Source organism: Coenobita brevimanus, chromosome 78, assembly GCF_032717465.1.
Source record: "Coenobita brevimanus isolate Jiangsu-jjx chromosome 78, ASM3271746v2, whole genome shotgun sequence".
Lineage (NCBI taxonomy): Eukaryota > Metazoa > Arthropoda > Malacostraca > Decapoda > Coenobitidae > Coenobita > Coenobita brevimanus.
Window position 1 is genome coordinate 21,303,215 of NC_137031.1, and position 27,510 is coordinate 21,330,724.

Below are 27,510 nucleotides of genomic sequence, written 5' to 3' on the forward strand. Positions count from 1 at the left end.
TACTCGCCGTCACTGCCCGACACTTCCCACCAAAGGTCCTCTGCCACGAGAAGGTGGAAGCTGGTCTGTTATTAAGTGGTACCGTAAGGTGACAGAAATGAGCAGATTAAATCTCTCTTTATTGGGTACAGAATAATATAACTGCGACCCGAGAGGTATGTAAGAGCGATACAACCTCCCTTTAAAACTGTAAAACGGCTTCTGACGCTGTGCGCTCACCGAGCCGACTAGGGCGCGGTGCTGAGGTCAGCTAAAAAGTGAGGTGCCGAGCATCTACATATACTCTGGGCTTATGCAAAAAGTAGAGATAAATTACAACTCTACTAGCACATTATACACCTCTATTAAATGGTATTAAGTACATTCACATATGCCAACATAATAAATGGTTCCCCAGGACCTTACACTTACGCACTATTCAGATATCTTTTCACTTCTCCTAACCTTCATTTTATAATTGAAACAGGGTGGCACTTATGGTCTGCCATCCACCTTCTTCTATACCACAGCTAACAGCGAAATGATATTTGGTTGTTCATCATTCACACTTCATTACACACTGTTAATTATGACTAAACAGCTTTAAAAATTATTATGTAAAATGTGTGATACTACAACTTCATATGGAAAAAGATGTTGACACCAGAACATCGCTCGGCCACACCATTGACGTCCTCGTCGACATTGTTGTCCTAACTACCATGTAGCCTAACCAGAGTGTAGGGTAGCTAACTATTCAGGAACATCCACTTGCAATCCTCGAGTACGGACACGTGGTATCAGTGGGTTCCTTAATTGGCGCCTTAAATAGTAGCCTAAACCACAAACACAGGACAAGACCACAATAAGTAGAAGACCAACACCAGGACCAAAATAGGAAGGAGAAAGGTATGAAGGAAGATAGGACAGTACATAAGGCTCTAAATCAGTCCTGTTCAGGTGGGAGAGGAAGGTAAGCTCCTTTAATACATGAGACAGCCTGTTCACATTCAAGGAAGTAACATTGAATGAAGGTAAAAAGGGTCGTAACTGGGATGAGAAGTTCACTGTCAAAACTAGATGATGCTTGCTAGGCAGAACTGCTATCTCTTTACTGTGTAACTCACAAAAATCAGGTGCAACATAGTACCCTTTACTGTAAGGAATTGATTCTGTGAGGCACAAATCACAGTTACATCCTCTGTCTCAGGAAAGTAAAAGTACTGTTTCGCATGAATATGAGCATGGAAAACTGACTTCAACTGAATGGGTTGGAAGGTGCAACGTTGCAGAGCAGAGGAAGTATTTGTGTCCAACAAGGCCCTCTTACATTCCTCTACCTTTAATGGTACGAAGACAAAATGGAAAGCAGGACATACATGGAGATCAAGAAATGAGGCCTTACACTTCTCAAATTCATCCACAGTCGTTTCTGCTACATATTTCTTGTCATCTGAGACAACTAGCACCTCTGGACCCTCTTCAATAACAACAAGTGTATTATTAGCAGTAGCAAAAGGGAAGGAAATGAACCGCCATGCCTGGTATGTTACAGCATTCCTCATAGGTACCAATATCAGGATGCCTTCATGGGTCAACTAGGCCTCTAACAATGGGTAATAATATTCCAGTTGACTCAGATCAAAGAGTGGCATAAGTCCATGCTTCCACATTGCTATATCAAGTGCACTTGTTAGTATATTAGTAGCCAGCAATAAAGCATTAACCCTGTTCAAACTTGCATCGATTAAGCCGTCCACCATATTGGCTGCATGCTTCTCCAAAGCAGTGGTTGACTCGTCGAGAGCATGTAAGTACTCAGCGAATAACACCAAGTTAGCTAGGGTTTGTAGGTTAATTTAGATGTTGTTCACAAGCTCTACTAGATGGTTGGTAGTCCTAATTATCTCGTTAGCTTTGTTAGTGAACTCATCTAACTGTTTATACACATGCATGATTAATCTATTATTGGCTTTAGCGGCCAGTGTCAAGTCATGCATCTGTCTACCCAATTGCACTACATCCTTGTCTAATGCCGTACCAAAGAGTTGTTGAGACAGGATTCCTAGAAAATCCACAAGTCCTCTCTTAGTACGTGCATGGACATGCTTGGAAAGATCAGAGTGTACGTTAGGTAAAGCTACATGCAAGTTAGTGAGCCTGTCGGTGAGCCTGTCTATATGCCTAGTCTGAAGCTCAACAATTCCATGCAAGGTTCGTTCCGAAGCTTCAGTGTCAGAGTTCGTCAATCGTGGGTTTCGATTAAACATCTTTCCCACTTCCAATAGTTGCTGTCTGAGATTCGACAAGCCCTTGGAGACCTCCTTGACAATATCTGGCGTTTGGAGATAGCCTTCCATTGGATAGTAGACGCATACTGCATCTTCCACTACTACGACTTCTCCAAGTGGGCTCTTCAGTGCTCCTGGCATTAACGCAGTCGTGTCCATGTCCGATGTCTTTCCATAGGTCCACCCCAAGCAACGCACGAGGAGTATGAGCCACAGCCACATTTTTTTCTGCAAGAGTAGATACTCCCTTAATCACTCTTGTTGTGGGATCGTAGCTTGCTGCGATACTCTTGGTTAGGGACAGGTACGGATGACGACATAGACTGCGACGAAGACAGAGGGCACAACACATCAGACGATAGGCCTAGCTCTTGACTTACTAGTTTGATCCTATCAGCATGTACTGCCTCCTGAGTTCCATTAGCTTCATCCTTTATTCTATAAGTATTTCCACGTACTCATTCCACAACGGTACATGGTCCGCGGAACTTAGGTCTGAGCTTGGAAATTCTCTCAGGGTTGTGGATCATGACCTTCTGGCCTGCCTGTAACGTCTTTTCTTGACTACCTTTGTGTTGTTTCGCCATCATCTCCGCTCTTGAGGCTTTTAATCTTTTCCGTACTTCACTGTGTATACGTTGGAATTTCAACAACTGTACCTTTGCGTAGTCTTCTTCGTTGTATACTGGAGTAGGAGGTCCAGCCAACAAATCGTAGGGTAACACTTTCTCTTCTCCATAAAGGATATAATGAGGAGACTTCCCAGTTGATGAATTTTCTGAGGAGTTGATGGTTGCCGCTACATGTGGTAACCAGTCTTCCCAGTTATCCTCTTGAGTTGAGGTTATTACTGGTCTCAAGACTTCCAGTATCTTCCTGTTTGTTCTCTCCACCAGGCCATTGCTCTTAGGACTGTAAGGCGTTACAAAAACTTGCTTTACTCCATACATACAACAGATTTCTTGTAACACCTGGTTACGAAATTCACTGCCATTATCGCTGAGCAATACCTTAGGTGTAGAGTATGGACAAATCACTGATGTCACAAAAGCATGCGCCACCTCCTCTGAAGTTTTCGTCTGTAAAGGTGCTAAAACAGTGAATCGTGAGAAATGGTCCACTGCCACCAGTACATAACTTGAACCTTGACGACTTCTCGGCAACACTAAGAGATCAATTGAGACTGTATCCCAGGGTTTTTCCGGTAGAGGATACTCTAAGATGGGAGTCGGAAGTCCCGTCGTTCCTCGTATTTCCGCGCATTTGACACATTGACTGACGTGGGCTTCTATGTCCTTCCTCATGGTCGGCCAATAGTATTTCTTTCTCGCCTCACGTATGCATCTATCGTGACCGGGATGACCCGCTTGAGGTACGTCATGAACTAACTGTAGCACGGCTTGCTGTAAGGTAGCAGGAACAACCAACTGATATGCAGTGTCCTTCCCTGGGGGTTGCTTATACAAAAGACCCTGTTGAAGAGGGAAGTGAGTCATTGGTACTGGGAGTTCAGGTAGACAAGTCTCGTCGCCAGATTCCAAGGCATAGATGACTTGAGACCACATCGCATCATTACGTTGTTCCGCTTTTACCGTGTCTGAGGAATACTCAGCAAGAGCAACATCCTCAGCTATGGTAGCAGCAATGTTTCTACTCAACACGTCGGCTACAACATTTTGACGGCCTGGTAAATATCTGACCTCTGGATCAAACTCCATTACCTTGCCAAACCAACGCGCAACCTTACCGTGCAAGTTTTTTTTCCTTTAAACAAGTTGCATATGGGTGCATGGTCAGTTAAAACAATTATCCGGTAGCCAAAGATAATATCCCAGAAATGTCCTAACGCCCACACGACTGCTAATGTCTCCAAATGTGTCGTCGAATAGTTCTTCTCTGGGGGTCTTAGTGCCCTACTAGCATACGCTATGGTATGTGTCTTACCTTGCTCATCCTTCTGCTGTAACACCGCTCCCAGACCCAGACCTGAGGCGTCCGTGCACAGATAGAAAGGTTGAGTATAATCGGGAAACGTTAATACGGGTGTTTCTGACATGGCTTGTTTGAGCTCGTTGAAGCTTTTCTCTTCCGAGGGTCCCCATTTCCATGCAGCGTCCTTCTTAAGTAGCGTTGTTAAAGGTGATGCTATGATGGCATACCTGTGGACAAAACTCCTATAAAAGCCAGTGAGGCCTAGGAACGATCTTATCTGATCCTTGTTCTGTGGTGTAGGAAAATTTAACATTGGCCTTACCTTGTCCGGCACAGTCTTGATGCCATTACCATCAACTAGGTGTCCTAAAAATCTAATACTGGATTTAAGAAATTCACACTTAGATAGCTTAATTTTCAGACCTGCGGATCTCAAGGTTTCCATCACTCGTTTTAACTTGTTAAAATGACTGTTAACATTGTCACTCACGATGATTAGGTCATCTAGATACGCTAAGACGTCTTGCCCTAACATCTCACCAAACAATTGGTTTATCATCCGCTGAAATGTTAAAGGAGCATTACTCAGTCCAAAAGGCATCCGGAGAAATTCAAAGTGCCCACGGTGAGTGCTAAAAGCAGTAATGGGACGCGACTCTTCGGTCAGCTCCACCTGCCAATACCCTGACGCTAGATCCAGACAAGTAAACACAGTATTTCCCTTACCTAATGATTGATGTAAGTCTCGCAGATGAGGAATCGGGTAACGATCCGGTACTGTTACCTTGTTCACTTGCCGAAAATCCACAACAGGTCTCACACCACTGTCCTTCTTAGGCACTAGAAAGAGTGGTGCATTCCAAGGCGAGGAGGAAGGCTGGATAACTTCATCACGAAGCATCCTTTCAACTTCCTCATCCACTGCTTCCCTTTGGCTGTGCGGTAGACGGTATGCGGGCACATAAACTGGATTTGTACCGGGGCACAAACCAATATGATGCTTCACCCTATCCGTCCTACCCAGCGCTTCTCCTGGAAGTGCTACTACGTCGGAAAATTCTCTAAGGAGGGCTAGGAGTCGTGTTTTATGGTCTACATTATCCGTGACCTTCACGTATTGCTCCAGCTGTTTTTCCTTAGCCAGACGTACGGGTTCCGACTGAGTCGTTGCTTGAGATGTAACTACAGGAGAGATCACCGGCACGTCGTCGACTTCCTTTATGGGGGCACCATAGCACATCAAGTCGCCTATATAACAACCATCTCTGAGCTTAACTGCGCCACCACTCATATTTGCGATGAAGAGGGGCGTCTTCTGGTCTTGGCCAAAGCTAGTCAGAGTCGATTCCAGCGACAATACCTTATGTTTTACAGTCTCAGTTAAGCATGCTACATCAGTTCCCACCGATACGTCAGGTACTCGGACAGGAATTTTACAGACAGTTTGACTGGGTAAGTGGTGATTACCACTCACTATAGCCCTGACTTTCTTCCAGTCCATACCCTCCGCTTCGTGTGCATCCGGGGACTCCCTTGACGCTTCACTTGTCGGGGTCACAACTGGTTGGACGGCTCCTAATTGGATGCCAGTTCCAGTTCGTGTTGCTGAGGGATTAAGGCCTACAAACTCTTTCCCATTAAAGGAAATGGAATGTCTTGAGGGTGTATTACTATATTATACTCCTCCATGGATTCAAAGCCTAACAGCGCATCAGCTGGCAGAGGAAAATCCTCAACCACATAAAACGTGGCACGTAACACAGGAGATCGTTTATCTGCCCTCAATGTCAACGGCACCTGGCTTACAATCTTCATTCTACTCCCTGTCACACCTGTCAACATTACATCAGGTGGTGATAATGTCCAGTTTGTTAGAGGCATTTCACTTTTAAGTCTTTCCAGCGCTTTACTAGAAATAATGTTTGTGCATGACCCTGTATCTACGATCAGGGACACTTGACCTTTCCCTATGATCCAAGGAATAGATAATAAGTCCACCTTAGTAATAGCTGCCACACACGCATCGGTGGATTGTAATATTTTAATTACTTTTGCGCGCGGCCCTGAGCTTCCCCCGAACTAGCTGGGTTCCCTAGTTTCTTCCTCTCAGTGACAAAGGGGCAACAGTCCGTTTCATCAGGACAATGCCCATGTATGACACACCATCTTTTCACCTTTGGCTTAACAGCCTTGGTCCTTTGCTGTGGAGAACTAGTAACTGTATCTCTCCAGCCCGAAGTTTGCAAGGCTTTGCTAGCTTCTGCATAGCATATGCCTGCCTTCGCCAAAGCCTGACTTTCAGTACAGTTAGGATGCTGCTGTACTATATCAGTAGCCAGATTAGGTACAGGTATCTGCCACAAAGGAGGAGGGTTAGTCTGACCTTGCACGCCCATATTGTTAGTCATGCCCCAGGTATTTGGATAAGGACCCTGGGTTTGCATGCCAATATTAGTATTCATGCCCCATTGATTAGGATTCTGGGTTTGCATGTCAATATTAGTATTCATGCCCCATTGATTAGGATTCTGGGTTTGCATGTCAATATTAGTATTCATGCCCCATTGATTAGGATTCTGGGTTCGCATGCCAATACCATCTGTGTTTATACCCCATGCATTTGAAGAAGGAACAGAAAATAAATTCTGTCCAAAACCTTGTGGTGTACTGAAAACATCTGAAGTATACATAGGTATGTGAGTGGTTGTAGTACTGTCACTAATGACTGGATTTTGCATATCCTGAGTGACCAAAGGTACTGTTGTAGTCTCAACTTCCACAGTCTCCTCACTAGGATTACCCTCATTAGCAAGACTAGTGGCCATTTTGGATCTAACTGATTGCTCTGGGACTGTTGAATAAGTATGACCAGAACGCAAATGCAAAACGTTCAAATCCTCATCCTGTCCTTCAGAAATATCCTCATCACCTTGATCCACAATATGTCCTTCACTCATTTAATATGTCTGAGCACTTTTATTTGATGTATCAACCCACTCATAAAATGCTGAGTCTAGTGAGGTTAATCTCTATTTCCCTAATTCTACGTCCCCACTTTTTCACTGTATCCATCCAACCTTGTCAGTAATATTCCCCTCCCAGTTACAGGAAGATAAACTGACATAAAAAAAAGGATAGTTATGGTAAGTGACAGAGAATGGAACACATATAAAATACACAGAAAGTATATTTATTTCAAGGGAATTCTGAGAAACCTTTATTTCCACTCATCAACTAACTAACGTGTGTTGATTCAAGTGTGTGTGTGTGTGTGTTACTAATGCATGGACACTACCTAGATATGAAAGTCCAGGATGATGTTCCACATTCCACGTTCCACACTCCACCAGACTCCTCCAACCATACACGACAGCCCGCTCGCTGTGGGAGTTAGCAAGCGACTGGTTCGCCCTGCATCACGCCAGGCCCGCCGCTTTCGGTCTCCCTCGGCTCGCCTCGGCCGTCCACGCCTCTGGAGTTGCTAGAAGTCGCTAGTTGACCCACTCCTCACCGCACTGGCTTGAACTCCCCTTATCTCGCCTCTCGCACACGAGAGCGAGATTCTTGCCAGTTTGCGTTTGAAGATGGAGATATCTCGCACACCACAGGGCGAGATAACTGCCAGTTTCTGCTTAAGATAGGAATCTCGCACTGGCAGAATAATGGGAGGAATTAATATGCACCACTCCAGTTTATCTGCTCCACTTAACTCACTGGTAATTAGTCCCCTTACAACAGTAGAGTAAGATTTTCTGTTTCACCTTCAGGAACGAGCGATTGCAAGGGTTACTGGTTCACAGCATAAATCCCTTTAGCACGTATCGTATCCCACCGCTGCCACCAATTTAATGTATCGGTACACGGCTAGCACTAAATATCGTGACACCGCTAGCACCAATAAAATGTATCGTCGCACTGCTGGCCACCAATTTAATGTAGCCGTTATGGAGTAGCAGTTGACTACATATTAAGTGTTCTGCTGTTTAGTATAACTAGACCACCGTGTTGGATCGACGACACTGTCTGTAGTACACGTCAGCTACTCGCCGTCACTGCCCGACACTTCCCACCAAAGGTCCTCTGCCACGAGAAGGTGGAAGCTGGTCTGTTATTAAGTGGTACCGTAAGGTGACAGAAATGAGCAGATTAAATCTCTCTTTATTGGGTACAGAATAATATAACTGCGACCCGAGAGATATGTAAGAGCGATACAACCTCCCTTTAAAACTGTAAAACGGCTTCTGACGCTGTGCGCTCACCGAGCCGACTAGGGCGCGGTGCTGAGGTCAGCTAAAAAGTGAGGTGCCGAGCATCTACATATACTCTGGGCTTATGCAAAAAGTAGAGATAAATGACAACTCTACTAGCACATTATACACCTTTATTAAATGGTATTAAGTATATTCACATATGCCAACATAATAAATGGTTCCCCAGGACCTTACACTTACGCACTGTTCAGATATCTTTTCACTTCTCATAACCTTCATTTTATAATTGAAACAGGGTGGCACTTATGGTCTGCCATCCACCTTCTTCTATACCACAGCTAACAGCGAAATGATATTTGGTTGTTCTTCATTCACACTTCATTACACACTGTTAATTATGACTAAACAGCTTTAAAAATTATTATGTAAAATGTGTGATACTACAACTTCATATGGAAAAAGATGTTGACACCAGAACATATATATATATATATATATATATATATATATATATATATATATATATATATATATATATATATATATATACAATATACATAAAATGTGTGTGTGTGTGTGTGTGTGTGTGTGTGTGCGGGGGTACCCCCGCACGATCACGATCCTGGTGATTCAATGTTTCTTTTCAACCACAGAGTGAAAGTATTAACTCTAATGCAACCAAACTTACCCTTAGTAACCTTTTTATGGGGGTTTGGAAGAAAAAATGTCGTTGACAACGTTTGCTGTCATTTTCGGTATGTTAGAACTAAAGGAGGAAGTACATAACATTGAAAGAGTGCTGCAGAGCAGACCAGGTCATCGTTGATGAAATGAAATTCTCCCCTTATCGTACAAATCTTCACAGGGAAAATGTGTCGTAGTAGTCTTTGTGGTACTGGTAAAGTACTTTGATGCGGGCTGCCCTAAGGCGAATGAAATCGAGTGGCTGGTGCAGGAACAAACTCCCAAAATACGTCAGTTTTTCCATAGGGTACTGTGAAAAAAGCCAGCTGTGTTGTTCTGGTTCCAGTCTCATCTGAATATGAACCCGGTGGACTACTAGCTGAAACTGCCTTTCTCTTACAGTCCACAATACTCCTTTCCGGGGATAAGGAGGGAACTAAGGAACGATTGTTTAACGGGCAGGTCCACCGCCCAGGCATGTCGGTGCCATCACGCGAAGACGTCCCTCTCCAGCAGCAAAATACCAGCATAAAAATAAGTACGGAAAGAGTTTGGGTATTGTAATAAAACATTCGTGATCCTGTGAGACCTTCACTTGTTATCACTGACGTGGGCAAAAACTTTCCCCTGACCACTATGTGGCGTTTATTATACCAAAAAGTATTGCACCTCACATTTCACCCACACACGTGGTTCACTTTCCTCGAGGCTTCTCCTCATGTCACCACACATCTGGTTTCTTTCCCTAGTGGATTTTTTCCTCATTTCACCTACACACGTGGTTTCCTTCCCTCACGGCTTTTTCCACACCTTGTTCTCGGAATCAGCATCGCTAATTGGTGCTGCTACCAATAGAATTGAATTTCTCTTCCCTTCTCACCTGTAGTGGTGCCTCAACCAATCAGTTTTGAATACTCAGGCGACCTAGCCCTACCGGTGCTCCGCCCCCTCATTAAGGGGCTTAAAAGCGAGCAGGTGACCTCACTCGACCCACTTCTCTCCACTTCACCCCGGCTACTACCTGCTCTGCATCTCTCCTGGTAAATCTGGCCATGCGGTACAATTTTACACATACAATTACACAAACACATAAGCCCAGCACTCCCGGTTCTCACTAAATTCATTACTCACACTTTCATTCTGTAACTATTTATCCATGTAATCGATCTACTCATGCTGTAATGTAAAGGTCTTGTACTATCTTGAAATCATGCAGTAACTCTGTATTGCACCAAGTCAATAATCACTGTTCTACCTATTTCTTCCCAGCACAGTTGTGCTTATCTCTCCTTACCATTTGCCTTGGTGTAGCCCCTAGTAAGAAATACCTATAACCTAATAACTAAAAACGTCACATTGCTGACTTCCCGGTGTGTAGAAAGAACATGGAAAGCTTACCACACATCTGTCTATCCCTTCCTACATTCACGTACAATATTAACACGTGGTTTACACAAGTTGATGCTGCATGGCCTGACGATACCAGTGATGACGACAAATTCAGAGTAGTTGTCCGCACTCTCCCAACTCAAGCAGTGGCCCTGGTACAGGACGTACTCCTCAAACCATCTACTGGGCACAAATATAAAACCCTGAAGGAGAGTCTGTTACAGGCCCTGGGCAAATCAAAGCAGGCACTTCTAATGGAGCTGGATGCAATTTGCTCCCAACAGCAGCGTCCCTTCCCCCTTCTTGCCCACATTCAAGCCACTCTCAAGGCAGCTGGGGCCACCTTATCGGATGACCTCCTCCGGCACCGACTCCTCCAGCTCATGCCACCAGACTTCCGGCTCCACCTAGCATCCCTGGGCCCTAGCACGTCCCTTGCTGAGTTCATCGAGAGGGCGGACACTCTGTACGAAGCTCAACAGGATTACACTAACCAGCCAGTAAGTGCACACTCCTCTCTTCCCCCTGTCATAGCTCCCAATGCTACCCCTAGTGAAACAGTGGTGTCAGTAAACAGTGTTGCGAACAAAATTGGTTCCATGTCAGGGCTATGTACCCTATTAACAAATTTAACAATGAAATAGACGAGCTGGAAAGTAACATAAGTGGCTTCACCACTCAGACCCCCAGTGTTGCAAATCTTATCCCAGCCCCTCTGAGTTCCAACAGTGCTCTCCTAGTGAACCGTGGTCCTAATCCTCAGCCCCAGATAACAACAAGGGACAATTTTGTGTTATGTACTTATCATAAGCGTTTTGGCATGGAAGCCAGACGATGTGCACCACCCTGCATATCCACAGGAAACACGTATGGCGGGAGACAGTCCCCAGTGGTGTCTCCCGCCACACAAGCCAACCACCTCCTCAGGTTCAGCACACCCAAGCCCACGACACGTTCCACTGGCTCCAGGGAACTGCTATGGGTTAGAGACACCATCTCTGGCACAAAATACCTTATTGACACGGGAGCCGCAATCAGTATAGTTCCTCCTACCTCTGACCACAAAACGGCCCAGCAATCTGCATTTGACCTGATAGCAGCAAATGGCACCCCCATAGCCACATACAACATGGAACCCCTGCACGTGGCACTCACCCAATCAGTGTCATTAACTTGGCTGTTCCTCGTCACAGACGTTAATCAACCCATTATTGACATCAACTTCTTGGAGGCACATGACTTGTTCATGGATACCAGAGGACGGAATCTAAATCACAGACCCTCAAACTCATCCATCAAAGTAATCGGGTGTGATGGTAATCCACCACTCATTATGCACCTTCACCAGAATTCCTCGTACGATTCTATACTATGCCAGTTTCCCCTCTTGACCTCTCAGTCGCCCAACAATGGCCATACTGACCTTGGGATAGAGCGCTGCATCATCACTTCCGGACCACCCTGTTTTGCCCGTCCCAGACGTCTTCCCCCAGAACGTCATCAAGCAGTGAAAAAGGAATTTCAGGCGATGCTCGACGATGGGATCATTCGGCTGTCATCAAGCTGCAGGGCATCCCTCTACACATGGTACCGAAAGCACAGCAGGGTGAGTGGAGAGCATGTGGGGACAACAGGGCACTGAATGCAATGACAGTTCCCGACAGATATCCCATTCCCCACATCCAGGATTTCCACCACCAACTGCAAGGCCGTCGTGTATTCTCCAAGATTGATTTAGTCAGAGCGTTCCACCAAATCCCTGTGGCAGAGAAGGACATCCCCAATACTGCAGTGACCACCCCCTTTGGCCTTTTTGAATACACAAAGATGAATTTCGTTCTCAGTAACTCCGCACAAACGTTCCAGAGATTTATGGACCAGGTTGCCAGGGGGCTAGATTTCGGCATGGTGTACATTGACGACATCCTCATCACTTCGGATTCCCATGAGCAGCACAAAACACACCTCCAAATGCTGTTCCAAAGGCTGCAGGACTACAGGCTGTGTGTGCACCCCGCGAAGTGTATCCTCGGTGCAGACGAACTGGATTTTTTTGGGCCACTGGGTATCAGCCACAGGTATCACACCCTTCCTGCAGAAGGTGAACGGCATTAAAGACTTTCAATCCCGGCTACACCTCGCAGGCTCAGGGAGTTCTTGGGGATGGTCAGGTATTATCACAGGTTCCTGAGAAATGCTGCAACCACACTAGCCCCCATTCATGATCTCCTGAAAGGGACGAAAAAGTCATCCTCCAAGCCTCTTCAATGGACCGCACAAGCAGACCAGGCCTTTACCACCCTCAAGAACCACATCTCCACCCCGACTAGCTTACCCATCACCAGATGCTCCCATCACACTCACCACAGACGCCTCTGCTGAACCTGTGGGGGCAGTCCTAAAACAACATGTTAATGCGGCAAAAGTGCCTGTCACATTCTTCAGCCAGCTCCTTAACCCTGCCCAATGCAAATACAGTGCCTTCGACAGGGAGTTGTTGGCTGTATACGAGGCAGTCAGACATTTCAGGCACTTTCTGGAAGGCAGAGAATTCACCATCTTCACTGACCATAAACCCCTTACTTATGCAATGGCCAAGAAAGAAGAAAATTGGTCTCCCAGGGTAGCAAGACAGCTGGCCTTCATTTCGGAGTTTTCCACTGACATCCAGCTTATCACTGGGGACGAGAACAAGATTGCTGACACTCTGTCCCGGGGAATCTCAGCTGTCGGCCCTACACTACCCCTGCTAGACCATGCAGCCTTGGCACGGGAGCAGGAGGATGATCAGGAACTCCGAGAATTGCTGCAGGCCACGACCTCACTTCAACTGCATTGACGTAACCGGCACACCCAAGAAACTCTGGTGTGATGTATCCTGCGGGACAGCACGGCCCTATATTCCCCAACAATTCTGAAGGCAAGTCTTTTGTCATTACCACGACATGGCGCACCCAGGCATTTGTGGCATGCACAGCTTACTTAGCCAGTAAGTGGTATGGCCAGGGATGAGGCATGACACCACCAACTGGGTCTGAGCATGCGTGGCTTGTCAGTCTGCAAAAATACATCGCCACACCAAGACATCACTACAACTGCTGCCCACACCAACTCAACATTTCCATACAGTACACATTGACATCCTCGGCCCCCTCCCCAAATCTAGGGGTAACTGCTATATCTTAACGTGTATAGTTAGAGCGACAAGGTGTGTCGAGGCCACGCCCATGCTTGAGGCTACAACTGACCTTGTAGCATATCATTTCTTGGCATCCTGGGTCGCTCATTTTGGCGCCCTGCAGGTTATCATCACAGACCAGGGCCCCCAGTTCGAATCTCAGGCCTGGCAGGACCTCATGGACTTCCTGGGTGCTACACGCCACAGAACCTCCGCATATCACCCTCAGGTAAATGGGATGGTTGAGCGCTGCCATCGTCACCTGAAGGAAGCACTGAGGGCACTTCCCCAACCAATGAATTGGGTGGCCGCACTGCCAGTCATCCTCCTAAACTTGACGGTTACTGAGAAGGAGGACATCGGGAATCCCCCTGCGGAGCTAACATATGGGGAAGACTTGAGGCTTCTGGGGAAGTTTGCCCCGCAACCAGGGACGCCGGACCTGGTTTTACTCCCAGAGCTCCAGCAGGTAATGCAGGCACTACAATCAGTCCCTCATCGTGCTTGCCAACAACAAATGACGTTCATCCCGCACTCCCTACCAGACGCCGAACAGGTCTTTGTGAGGAGGGGTCAGTGCACTTCACCTATTCAAACCTCATACGAGGGCCCTTACCCCATGATCACAAAATCAGACAAAACAGTTACAACAGACAAACATGGGAAATCATCCACAATCTCCACAGACAGAGTCAAACCAGCCACACCAGTCACAGACAACACCCAACACGTCATCCCCCAACCATGACAGCCCACCAACAACACTCACACAACCAACACCTCAAATCCTTGCACCAACACCTACATGCACCACTCACACACACACACACACTCACACACACACACCCTATACCCTTTGTCAATTCCTACCCTTTGCTACCTGTCGTCACCACATGCCGACCCAGGCGTCATACAGTACAGCAAAACACTCCCATTGACGCATACACTCCCTCACTACCATCCACACTTCCGTCCACAAATCCTACCTTACGCACTGACCCTACAACCACTAACCCAACCTCTCCATCATCCTCACACGATCCTATCTCTCGCTTGGCTCCCCCACTCACCACCCCTCAACCCCTCCCTACACCTAATCCACCCTCTCCGTCAACCTCACACGATCCTACCTCTCACCTTACTTCCCCACCCACCAGCCCTCAACCCATCCTAACGCCTATTTCACCCTCTCCGTCAACACCAGCTCCCAGCCCTTAACCAGTCCTTAACATTAACCAACCCTCTTCGTCAACCTCATGCGATCCTACCCCACACTCTGTCCCACCAGTCCCCCCCCCCCGTCAATACCCCCCATACATCAACATCCGTCACTCCTGTAACCCCTACACTACTCACCACAACCTACAACCTACATCAGTTCCTACCACATTTACCGTCACACAATCAGGCCAGCTCAGCAAACCACCACAATTTTACACTCCAACATAATCTCACACCAAAAGGGCCAGCAGACTCTCAGTGTCTTCCCACACTTACAGTACATCGCATTCGTATGGTACATATATTTTTATTTTTTTTTTTGTATTCTCCCTCATACAAAGACTCAGTTGTAATGGTGGGCATAACTTTCTCATTCATTTGCTCATAATGACTAATCAAATTGTCGGACAGAAAGTTATGCCCGGCTACTATTTCTTACTTTATAATCAGGAACCCCCCATTTAATACCTTACTCCATCACACATAGCCATGGACTTGTAATTTGTAATTAACACAGTCAAATCACTTGCAAATGTTCACACACTTTGAAAACTATGTTTCTTTTTTTTTCTTTTTATTTTTTTTTTAAGTGACCGACTCTGGGCATAGGCTTCACAGCCTGCTTTCAAGGCCCAGTAGTCCTCCTATGTACCGCACACCGCTATATATATATATATATATATATATATATATATATATATATATATATATATATATGTAATTGTACTCTAATCATTTTTGGCACTTCCTGTTTGTGTGCCTTAAACGGAAAGGGGGGGAGGGGGAATGCTGTGGTTTAAATTACACCACAAAGTATCGCACCTCACATTTCACCCACACACGTGGTTTACTTTCCTCGTGGCTTCTCCTCATGTCACCACACACTTGGTTTCTTTCCCTCGTGGATTTTTTCCTCATTTCACCTACACACGTGGTTTCCTTCCCTCACGGCTTTTTCCACACCTGGTTCTCGGAATCAGCATCGTTATTGGTGCCGCTACCAGTAGAATTGAATTTCTCTTCCCTCCTCACCTGTAGTGGTGCCTCAATCAATCAAATGTGAATACTCAGGCGACCTAGCCCTACCGGTGCTCCGTCCCCTCATTAAGGGACTTAAAAGCGAGTGGGCGACCTCACTTGCCCCACTTCTCTCCACTCTCCACTTCACCCCGGCTGCTACCTGCTCTGCGTCTCTCCTGGTAAATCTGGCCACGCGGTACAATTTTACACATAGAATTACACAAACACATCAGCCCAGCACTCCCGCTTCTCACTAAATTCATTACTCACATTTTCATTCTGTAACTCTTTTTCCATGTAATCGATCTACTCATGCTGTAATGTAGTGGTCTTGTACTATCTTGAAATCATGCATTAACTCTGTATTGTTCTAAGTCAATAATCACTGTCCCAGCTATTTCTTCCCAGCACAGTTGTGCTTATCAATCCTTACCATTTGCCTTGGTGTAGCCCCATGTAAGATATACCCATAACCTAATAACTAAAAATGCCACAACTGAATCCCTCCAGAGCTGAACTGCCCGGCTACAGGCTGGACTTTTTCGCCTTTTACAACACGGTTCAGTATAACATTTATTTTTTTACTTGAACGAACTAGGCTACTCCCACAGGTTGAATTTTATATTCGTTCTAGTTTATCTCTGATTAAAACTGTCCTCTCTATCTTGAATACTGAGTTGTCACAAGAAATTAACGCTGGCATATAATGTTAGTCACGTAGGATGCTGTGAAAAGGATGTAAATTCAATGCACTGTCCTTTTCTGCCACTGAGCTAGGTAAATTAGGCTGCAAAAATTAGGAAAAAAAACAAAATATTATTTGATTTGAAATTGAATCTGGCCCACCTAGGACCCAGTTCCAACGATCCTGCTTAGTTACATCAAAATCATTTTTTCCAGTTTTGACCGTGCTACACACACACACACACACACACACACACACACCGGATTATAGTATATAAGATTGTGGAGGAGTTAAGGTGGTGTGGGTCCCAGTCAACTAAACTCCCTCCCTCTGGGCTGCCTATCACCTCCTGCTGTGGTCGATCCTTTGAGTTCATTGGTACCCTGTTTGAACCCTGGCTCTGCTCGCCTCACTCCAGCAAGCCTGTCATGCACTGTGCTTCAGAGGCAAAGTGAAGCTTAATTGGACATGGTTCAGGTGATGGTGAAGTGCAAGTGAGTGTGGGGGTTAGGAGGTGTAGCACGTCACTTCAGTAATTGTAGGGATTTGTTATCGAATTTGTGTGTATGTGTTTGTGTGTGTGTGTGTGTGTGTGTGTGTGTGTGTGTGTGTGTGTGTGTGTGTGTGTGTGTGAGAGAGAGAGAGAGAGAGAGAGAGAGAGAGAGTTAATGATCAAGTATTCTGTCAGAAGGTAAACACGAGGTACATAATAGCCTGTTTGCAGTCCACTGGATAATGTCAATTAATCCTTCAGGCTTCAGTGATATCACACCTTAATTAACCGGCACTGCTCGGGTGGCGTGTATTTCATTTGTATCAGGCCACCACCAACCGCTGCTGAAGAGGGCCGCCTTCATGTGGTGGCACTGATATGACAGGACGGACCCACTGCCCGGTGACACAAACATCCCTTTGATCCTTCACTACCTCTCAAGAGGAGGACGTCAGACTGCAGGAGGACATATTTAGCCTGCAGTCCACTGGGTTCACATTCAGATGAACCATGGGCCACCACAACAGCAACACTGCCACCCGACCATTTTACACTACACACTGACGGAGGATGTATTGTAGGGAAGGGGTCAGGGAAGGCCATAACTAACCCTTCCAGATCGGAGAGTCTATCAGGTTGAATAATATCGTCTGGTTACAGCAAAAAAGCTAAAAATAACGTAGCATCACATACAGCTGAAAGACGCCTTAATTAGTTTATTCTATCAATAGGTAGATGAGTTTTTCAGCCTAGGAGTGACGTTTCGAACAGTAAGTTGAGTACAACCTTAGTAAGTCCTTTAGAACAAAATATGTTTCCCTTAAGCAAAACAAAATCATCTGGAGGCAGCAAGAAGATACTAAAAATGTCGTCAGCTGGATTCAAGGGACTAACGTGCTGGAGAGGGACGCCTTCACGTAGTGGCACTGATACAACCAGGTGACCCCGCTGCCTGGTTATAGAAACTTCCCCAATCTCTTGAAAGGAGGTGGATGGGCTGCATGTGAAGGGTAATTTCAACTTGAGGTTTGCGAGGTTCACGTTCAAATCAGCCTGGATCAACAACAACAACAACAAAAAGGGATTAATATCAAAAGACCTGGGAAGAGGTTACTGAGTGTGACCTCAGGGATAAAGGACAGAATAGGGAGGCTGTCAGAGATCGAGAAGCGTGGAGATCCGCCATTAGGTGACCTAGGCCGGCTCATGCAAGCATGTTGGAGCCTTCAAAAAACGAAACGAAACGTAAGGAGTGAAACTTGGATCAGTTTTGACTTAAGGAATGAGACATCGAGTATTTGGGAGCGTAGAGCGTGCTTAATTTCAGTTTTTGATGTTTTGCTTCTTGGAGAAGCTTTTAAAAGTCCCTGAATCCAGCCAATCTTCAGACACACAGATTGATATAGAAGTAGAAATAGAAATAGACTGATGGATAGATAGGTAGGTAAATAGGTTAACAGAGAAGGAGTACTATCGGTGGTGTTCCTGCACAGTACTTCCCACTTGCATTAACTCAGCATTGTGTGCGGTCTGGAGTTACTCTGTGATGTGCCTTAGAGATTGGAGAGAGAGAGAGAGACAGACAGACAGACAGACAGACAGACAAATGGAGAATATGTGGAGCTGTATTCAAGGTGGCACTGAAAGATTTCTTTGCTCCAGTTCCTTAGCGAGTTATCCTTCACAGTTTACTGTGATATCATTTTGAATTTTGTTGATACACACTATTTCGATATTAAAAAATATATAAATACAATAGAAGACAACGATAAGGTGAAATATGCAAACAAAATAAGAGGAAGACGTGTTACGAAGTCCCCCATGCTTCTTTGGAGGGGGAGACGTAGTGGTGTTTGAGATATTCATGGCGAAAGACAGAGACAATGTGTACTTAATTTATCGCACACACACACACACACACACACACACACACACACACACACACACACACACACACACACACACACACACACACACACACACATACACACACACACACATTTTCATTTTCTGTGGCATGTATCGTCACTATCTATCTATACAGTATTTCTATCTATCTACATATTTATTTCCCATCACCTCAGTAATTCACTTTGTCTTTGTCATAAGTCTTCCTCTCCTTCTCTTGCTGCATAATTAGCTCACTTCCCTGATACTTACCACATTGGAACTCAAGTGGCAATACGTGGAATTAATCCTTCACCAAATATACTATGAAATCATAAATCAACTTCTCGTCATATAAAGTGAGTGTAGGTGGTATATGTTGGCACCCTGTTAGTTTTACCGATGGCATATGCTGTACAGACTCCAACACATAGATATACCCATTACAACACTTCCACTTTGACATACATCAACCTTCCGACGGACATATCTTCCCCATTCGTACTTCACCAGCTTGAATGGGCTAAATTCTGGCTCTCACTCTCCCTGTGATGAGAAAGTCCGGATCTGTAGTGGATCTGATATGGACTGACATAGATAACGATCCAAATTCTTTGCCGTGTCGATGATAATATTGAAAAAACAGTGGCCATTGTGATAACCATTCCATATCCTTCCACACCCAGGATCCAGCCAACAGCCACAGTCTACATTTACTCACTATTCTTCCTGACTCTTTCACCCGCCATTCACTCTTCCCTCCGCCCATCCATTCTTCATCCACAGTTTTCGCTCTATTTTCACCCACCTCTATTCCACAACCACATCCCACTCATCCAACACCTTTGATTTTTCCTTTACCTCCCTTAACCTCCCTTATCTATCTTCATGTCACTCTCTCCATCTATTTCTCATTAACCTTCTTTCCCTCCTCCCTCACTCTTCATCCACCTCTTTTCCTACTTCCTTCAGCACCCGCTTCCATCCGAATTCCTTCCTCCCCTCCTTCCAGCTCAACTCTATCTACTTCAACCTCTCCTTCTTCCATCTCCCTCCATCCATCCACATTCCTACCTTTATCTCCATCGTTCTTTCCACCAACTCCTGCTTTCTCCACTCCTCCCAGTAAACCCTCAGATCGTCAATTGAAATAGCCTCTCCCGGCCGTCACTGCGAGAGGGGCAAGCAGGGACTACTACCTTCATTGACATAAGACTCCAACCTTGATTGTCCATGACCTTCAGAATGTGATGAGGAAATTAGTGTGTGGTGAATGTGGTGAAGAAATTACAGGGCGTGGGGTGAAATTAGTGTGTGGTGAAGAAATTACAGGGCGTGGGGTGAAATTAGTGTGTGGTGAATGTGGTGAAGAAATTACATGGTGTGGGGTGAAATTAATGTGTGGTGAATGTGGTGAGGAAATTACAGGGCGTGAGACGAAATTAGTGAATGTGATGAAGAAGACAGTCAAAGTGATGAAAAAAATCGTGAATGTGATGAAGAAATTAGTGTACTCGTATGTGATGGAATAACGATGTGTTGTCTCAAGGATTTACATATGTGAGTGAAGGAATTAGACGGACGTGGAGAATGTGATAATTGACTATGAATGTAGAGAGTGAGTATGGAAATGGTGATAGATTTATTATATGAGGTGAGTTAGAGACAGTGGAGCGCGCGCGCGCACGCACGCACACACACACACACACACACACACACACACACACACACACACACACACACACACACACACACACACACACACACACAGTCTCAGAACCATTAACAAGTCTAATGTCACATCACAGTGTTCTTCACGCTCACTATTAGCCCCAGCACACACACACACACACACACACACACACACACACACACACACACACACACACACACACACACACACACACACACACACACAGAAAGAGAGAGAGAGAGAGAGAGAGAGAGAGAGAGAGAGAGAGAGAAAGTCATAATCCGCTCTTGTGTGTTGTCTTTGTGAGGCTATGTTGAATACTTGATTTGATCCTGTTGTGTGTGTGTGTGTGTGTGTGTGTGTGTGTGTGTGTGTGCTACATATATATATTGAACAGGAGAGGTGGGTGTACAGAAGAATATTGATGCGTTTGCAGTCCTATGCAAAGAGCAGTGATACAAGAGAGAAAGGCTTTGAGGTGTGAGAGCGAGACTGAGGGTGAGGGTGAGGGTGAGGGTGAGGGTGAGGGGATGCCAGTGAGGAAAAGGAAAGGAAAAAGAAAAATGAGGAAGGAAGTTGGAAAGAAAGGGGAAGGAGAAACGAAAAGCGAAAAGGGAGGAAGAAGGGAAAGAAAGGAAAGGAAAGAGGAAAGGAAAGGGAAAAAGGGGAGGGGAAACTGAAAGGAAGGAGAAGAATGGGAAAAGGGGAGAGGGAAAGAGAAAGAAATGAGAGGAAGAGGAAAGGGTGAAGAGGGGTAATGCAGCAGGGGAAGGGGAAAGGATAGAGGGAGGAGAAAGGGAGGAAAGGAAGTGAGAGTATGGGGAGTAAGAGGGAAAATGAGAGGGATGAGAAGTGGAGTGAAGGATGAGAGTGAAATGGAAAGGAGTAAAGGCAATGAAACGGATTGATACAGATAAAAAGGAAATGGATCAATCTAAATGAAACAGGGAGTGAAATGAATAAAACAATGGAAAGAAAGATGGAATGGATGAATGAAATAGAAAATAATAAAACAGAAGAAGCAGAGTAAAAGGACTGAATGTAATATTGACATAAAGAAAATGGGATAATAAAAACATATATAAAAGTAGAAATAAAAAGGGTAGAGGAAGGAGGTTAGAAAAGAGAATTAGGGGGAAATAAATGGAAAAAGGAAGAGGGAATTGGTTAATGGAGGGGAAGAGAGGAGAGAAAACAACGAAAAGGAAAGGAAGATGATATTTGAGGTTTCCTATCACTTTTTCCTTGGCCATTTATATCGTATACTACAGCTAAGTATTTTCTTGTACAGTAATCATATAGTGTAAACATTGGCATACTAAATATCATTAACATTTAGATGGTACTGAAGTGTAATGACCAGAATAATTCGCTAACGATGAAGTGCTACCACCCTCTTATGCCAACTAGAATATAGACAAATTTCAGGTTTCCAATACATCATCGTTAATTGCCTCTCTCTCTCTCTCTCTCTCTCTCTCTCTCTCTCTCTCTCTCTCTCTCTCTCTCTCTTTACATATGGATAGACAAAAAGATACATGCAGATAGATACCGAGAGAGAGAGAGAGAGAGAGATGAGAAACAAAGAGAGCTATTAATAGACAGATATAGACACAAACAGATGAATACAGACAGACAGACAGACAGACAAACGAACAGACAGACGGACATGGCAGATGGACAGACAGGTGGATGAATGGATGGGTGGATAGACAGACAGATTGATAGATACACTGAGAGACAAACTGATTGAGGAAGGGAGGGATAAATAGATAGATGGATAGATATATACGAAAATAAATTAATATAGATAGAGTCTGGTAAACAGACATACAGATACATATAAACTCTTCCTACCTTCGCCTTAGAGTAATATTAATTAATCTTCACAACTTTCAATTAACCCCTTGCATTTAATTATACATTAATGGTTAATTCTTGCCGTCGCGAGAAGACTGTTTTCAGTTCAACATGAACTGTGAATGGTAAATGGGTTAATATAGGATGATTCTGTTTCCTTCACAGCGATAAATCTCTCCATAACTTAATAAAATTCGTTGTTATCAAAAACGATAAATAAATAATGAATTTTCAGTAAATACCGCTGCACGAGGAGTAGACTGTAGCACCAGTCGATCAGGGCAGTACTCCCAAGGTGGATGGAAAGCCGACGACAGGGAGAGCTGGAGCTCCCGTTTCATCAGTCCTCGGGGCTAGTTCCTGACCATCCCCCTTTGCTGAACTTTTTCAGTGTCTCAGTAATACAGAGAGTAGGCCAGCATGCTCTCCAATACAAGTTTCTCTATCAGCACCAAACTACATACACAGTACACGCTACACTTCCTTTTCAAAATTAAAAAGGAAAAATGGAGTCTAATAACCAAGCCTGGGAGTCCCCAAGGGGGGAGGGATGATAAAAGCCCCCACCATCCACCCCTCTCCCGGTGACGACTCAACGAGCTGCCTGGAACCACTGTCTGACCCACTTCTTCATTTCTGCAACATTTGCGGTCTTTCCTCTAACTTTCTCTCTGATGAGCACCACATCTTCTCCTCTGAACCTCACCTTCTCTTCTTAACTGAGACTCAGCTGTCGGAGGCAACTGACAGCAAACCCTTTTCTGTATCCTCCTACTTTCTCTATACTCATTTCAAAGACAAAGGTGGCTGTTGTGTATATATACGCAACGACTTATCTTGCTCTTGTGTTCATGAACTTGGTTCTTCTGAATTCTCTACTCTCTGGCTTTGGCTTTCCTGTCATTCTCTAACTAAATATATCTGCGCTGTTTACTTATCCTCTAATGCTACTGACTATCAAAAATTCTTCGACTATCTTACTTCTACAATGGAACACATCCTACCAATTTCTCTTTTCTCTGAATCTCCATTCTAGAAAATTTCAATGTTCACCACCACCTTTGGCTCTCCTTTCCTTTCACTGATCCACCTGGTGAACAAGACTACATCTTTTCTATCCTTAATGACCTAGTGCAGCTTGTACAGCACACTACCCGTATCCCTGACCGCCTTGGAGAGAGCTCCAACATACTTGACCTCTTCCTTACAACTAATTCTTCTGCTTACACTGTTAATCTTTTCTCTCCATTGGGCTCCTCCGATCACAATCTTATTACCTTAACATGTCTTATCGCTCCAGTACGGCCTGTGGACCCTCCAAAGAAACGTCGTCTGTGGAACTTTGGAACTGCAGATTGGGAGGCCCTCAGACAGTACTTCTTTGATTTTCCCTGGAATGATTATTGCTTCCATGGCCAGGAGCCACCCGAGTGTGCCTTGAGCATTATGTACGTTATTCTCTCGGGCATGGAAGCATACATTCCTTTCTCATATCTTTTGACTAATGAAAGAAAGCCTTGGTTTAATCACGCTTGTTCTAATGCTGTCCACAACAAGGAAAAGGCCTACAAAAGGTACCAGAGCCAACCCTCCCCTGAATCACATATTTTTAATGTTTATGCCTGGAATCGTGCTAAGTCTGTTCTTCGTTCTGGTAAAAATAATTACATCCGTAATAAATGTTCTCAACTCTCAAACTTGAATTTCTTCCCGCTCCTTCTGGCACCTTGCCAAAAACCTATCTGACAACTTTTCCTTGTCATCCTTCCCTCCTCTTTTCTACTCTGATGGCTCAATAGCTATTTCTTCTTCTGATGATGCAGATCTCTTCGCTCACACTTTCTCCTTTAATCAGTGTTGTTCCTCCATCACTTCCCCCTTCTGACTTCCTCATGGCTGACATTAAAATTTCTTCAGGTGATGTATTTTCTGCCATAGCCTCAGTACTAACAAGGCTTATAGGCCTGATGGGGTCCCTCCTGTTGTCCTCAAGAACTGTACTTCTGTGCTTACACCCTGCCTAGGTAAACTCTAACTCCTTTGTATATCAACTTATACCTTTCCTTCGTGCTCGAAGTTTTGTCTCATTAAACCAGTCCTAAAGACGGGTGACCATTCCCAACCCTCTAACTATCGTTGCTTTAACATCCTGTGTCTCAAAAGCTTTCGAGTTTATTTTTAAAAATTTTTTTTTAAAGCATCTATCCTATTACAACGTTTTCTCTGATCGATAGTATGGGTTCCGTCAGGGACGCTCCACTGGCGATCTTCTCACCTACCTTTCAGACTCCTTGTTATCCTCATTTCGGGACTTCAGCGAAAACTTTGCCACTGCACTTAACGTCTCAAAGGCATTCGGTCGAGTTTGGCACAAATCTTTAATTTCCAAACCGACCTCTTACAGTCTCTATCCTTCTATCTGTGCCTCCATCTATAGCTTCCTTTCTGGTCTTTCTATAGCTGCATTTGTAGACGGCCATCGTTCTTCTTATCTATCAAAAGTGGTGTTCCGCACGGCTCTGTCCTATCACCAGCTCTCTTCCTTTTATTCATCAGTGACCTGCTAAGCTGTACATCTAGCCCTATTCACTCATGCACTGATGATTCCACCCTTCACCTTTCCATTCGGTTCTCGCAAAGTCCATCTCAGCAGTTACTTCAACAAACAAGGAATGAGGCTATGGCACACCTAATGTCTGACTTGGCTCGTATCTTTGACTGCGGTAAAAATAATCTTGTTTTTAATGCATCAAAAACTCAGTTATGACACCTATCAGCCCGACACAATCTTCCACAGGAGTTTTTTTTTTTTTTTATGCGAGGAAGAAGGAACCAAAGGCCATGAGGCCGCAGTAACAGTTCCCTCCAAGAGAAAAACAAAATACAATAGAGAGCCAAATTCAAGATCCGATCATTTCCAGATGCCTGGACACACTGCATTTGAAAGACTGGAGATCATAGGCAGCAGGAAATACAGACAGAGGGAGACAGTTCCAGAGCTGACCTGTTGCATAAATGAAAGACTGGGAGTAACGGTTAACTCTTGCATTAGAGAGTTGGACAGAAAAGGGATGAGAGTTTGCTGCCAGACGGGTGCTACGCGCCCGTCGTAGAGGTGGAGGAATGCAAGCAGACAGTTCAGAGGAGCAGTGACCATTAAAGTAGCGATAGAAAAGAGATAAAGATGCAACAGTGCGGCGAAGAGACAGAGGTTGAAGGGAGTCAGTAAGAGGAGGAGAGTTAATGAGATGAAAAGCCTTTGACTCCACCCTATTGAGAAGAGCTGTATGTGGGGAGCCTCCCCACACATAAGAGTTGTACTCCACACAGGGGTGGATAAAACCCCAGTATAAAGTGAACAATTGTGCAGGGGTAAAGAAAGAGCGCAGTCGGCTTAGCACACCCAATCTCTTGGAAGCAGATTTTACAAGAGATGTAATATGATCTTTTCAAGATAAGTCCCACTAATGTTTAATAATATCCAGCTTAATCCTGCATCATCCTTGAACATACTTGGATTCTCTCAGGACTTAACTTTGAATGATCATCTCTTGTTAAATCTGCTTCCAAGAGATTAGGCGTGCTAAGCCGACTCCGTACCTTCTTTACCCCTGCACATTTGTTGACTTAATACATGGGTTTTATTCGCCCCGGTTGTAGAGTACAACTCTCACGTGTGGGGAGGTTCCCCACATACAGCTCCTCTTAATAGGGTGGAGTCAAAGGCTTTTCGTCTCATCAACTCTCCTCCTCTTACTGGCCTCCTTCAACCTCTGTCACTTCTCCACACTGTTGCTTGTTTATCTCTTTTCTATCGCTGCTTCAGTTGTCACTGCTCCTCTGAACTGTCTGCTTGTATCCCTCCACCTCTACGACGGTAGCGTCGCACTCCCCTAGCAGACTCTCATCCCTTTTCTGTCCGACTCTCTAGTGCAGGAGCTGACCGTTACTTCCGGTCCTTCATTTATGCAACGGATCGACTCTGGAACTGTCTCCCTCTGTCTGTATTCCCTGCTTCCTATGATCTCCAGTCTTTCAAACGCAGTGTGTCCAGGCATCTTGAAATGAACGGATCTTGATTTTGGCTCTCTTTCGTATTGTTTGTGTTTTCTCTTGGAAGGAACGGTTTGTGAGCCCTTGGCCTTTGGTTCCTTCTTCCTTCCATAAAAAAAATGAAACTCATCAGCAGTGTGATGCGGATACGGCCTAGTCTGCTGGTGTGGGTGGGGGTGTGGCAGTGGGAGTGGGAAGTGAATAAATGCTGCAGAGTAGACACTGATGACTCTGATCTGTCCCAGCAGCACAAGAGAAACCGCTCGTTGGTGTGGAAGAGCAGCGATATATATGGACCTGCCTGTGTTAATAAGAAATATATGTCATCAGTGTGGCAGGGTGTGCCTTGCGCATTACAGAGGTTATTCTTTCGGGCAAGGAAGCATACATTCCTTTCTCATATCCTTTGACTAATGCACGAAAGCCTTGGTTTAATCACGCTTGTTCTAATGCTGTCCGCAACAAGGAGAGGGCCTATAAAAGGTACCGAGCCAACCCACCCCTGAATCACATCTTTTATATGTTTCTGCCCAGAATCGTGCCAAGTCTGTTCTTCGCTCTGCTGAAAATAATTTCATTCGTACTAAGTGCTCTCCACTCTCTAACTCGAATTCTTCCCACTCCTTCTGGTACCTTGCCAAAAACCTTTCTAACAACTTTACCTCGTCATCCTTCCCTCTTCTTTTCTACTCTGATGGCTCTGTAGCTATTTCTTCTACTGATAAAGCAGATTTCTTCGTTCAGACTTTCTCCTCCAATTCCACCTTAGACGATTCTGGTGCTGTTCCTCCATCACTTTCCCCCCTCTGACTTCTTCATGGCTGATATTAAAATTTCTTCAGCTGATGTATTTTCTGCTGTCACAGGCCTCAATACTAATAAGGCATATGGGCCTGATGGAGTCCCCCCTGTTGTTCTCAAGAACTGTGCTTCT

At 44.9% G+C, this 27,510-nt stretch overlaps 2 protein-coding genes across 2 annotated transcripts in view; both read left to right on the plus strand.

The window, feature by feature from the left end:
- Positions 1–10,482: 10,482 nt before the first annotated feature.
- LOC145408735 (uncharacterized) lies at positions 10,483–13,325 on the plus strand. The gene is made up of 4 exons (XM_080279393.1): positions 10,483–11,051; positions 11,093–12,092; positions 12,353–12,587; positions 12,832–13,325. Exons 1-4 carry the CDS (start codon positions 10,483–10,485, stop codon positions 13,323–13,325), a joined length of 2,298 nt encoding a protein of 765 aa, XP_080135519.1.
- A 32-nt stretch (positions 13,326–13,357) lies between these two features.
- Positions 13,358–27,510, plus strand: part of LOC145408736 (G-protein coupled receptor moody-like) — a 46,517-nt gene continuing 32,364 nt past the window's right edge. The window contains exons 1-2 of the mRNA XM_080279394.1: positions 13,358–13,475; positions 13,682–14,133. Of these exons, the coding sequence (XP_080135520.1) occupies positions 13,358–13,475; positions 13,682–14,133 (570 nt within the window). The remainder of the gene's footprint in view (positions 13,476–13,681; positions 14,134–27,510) is intronic.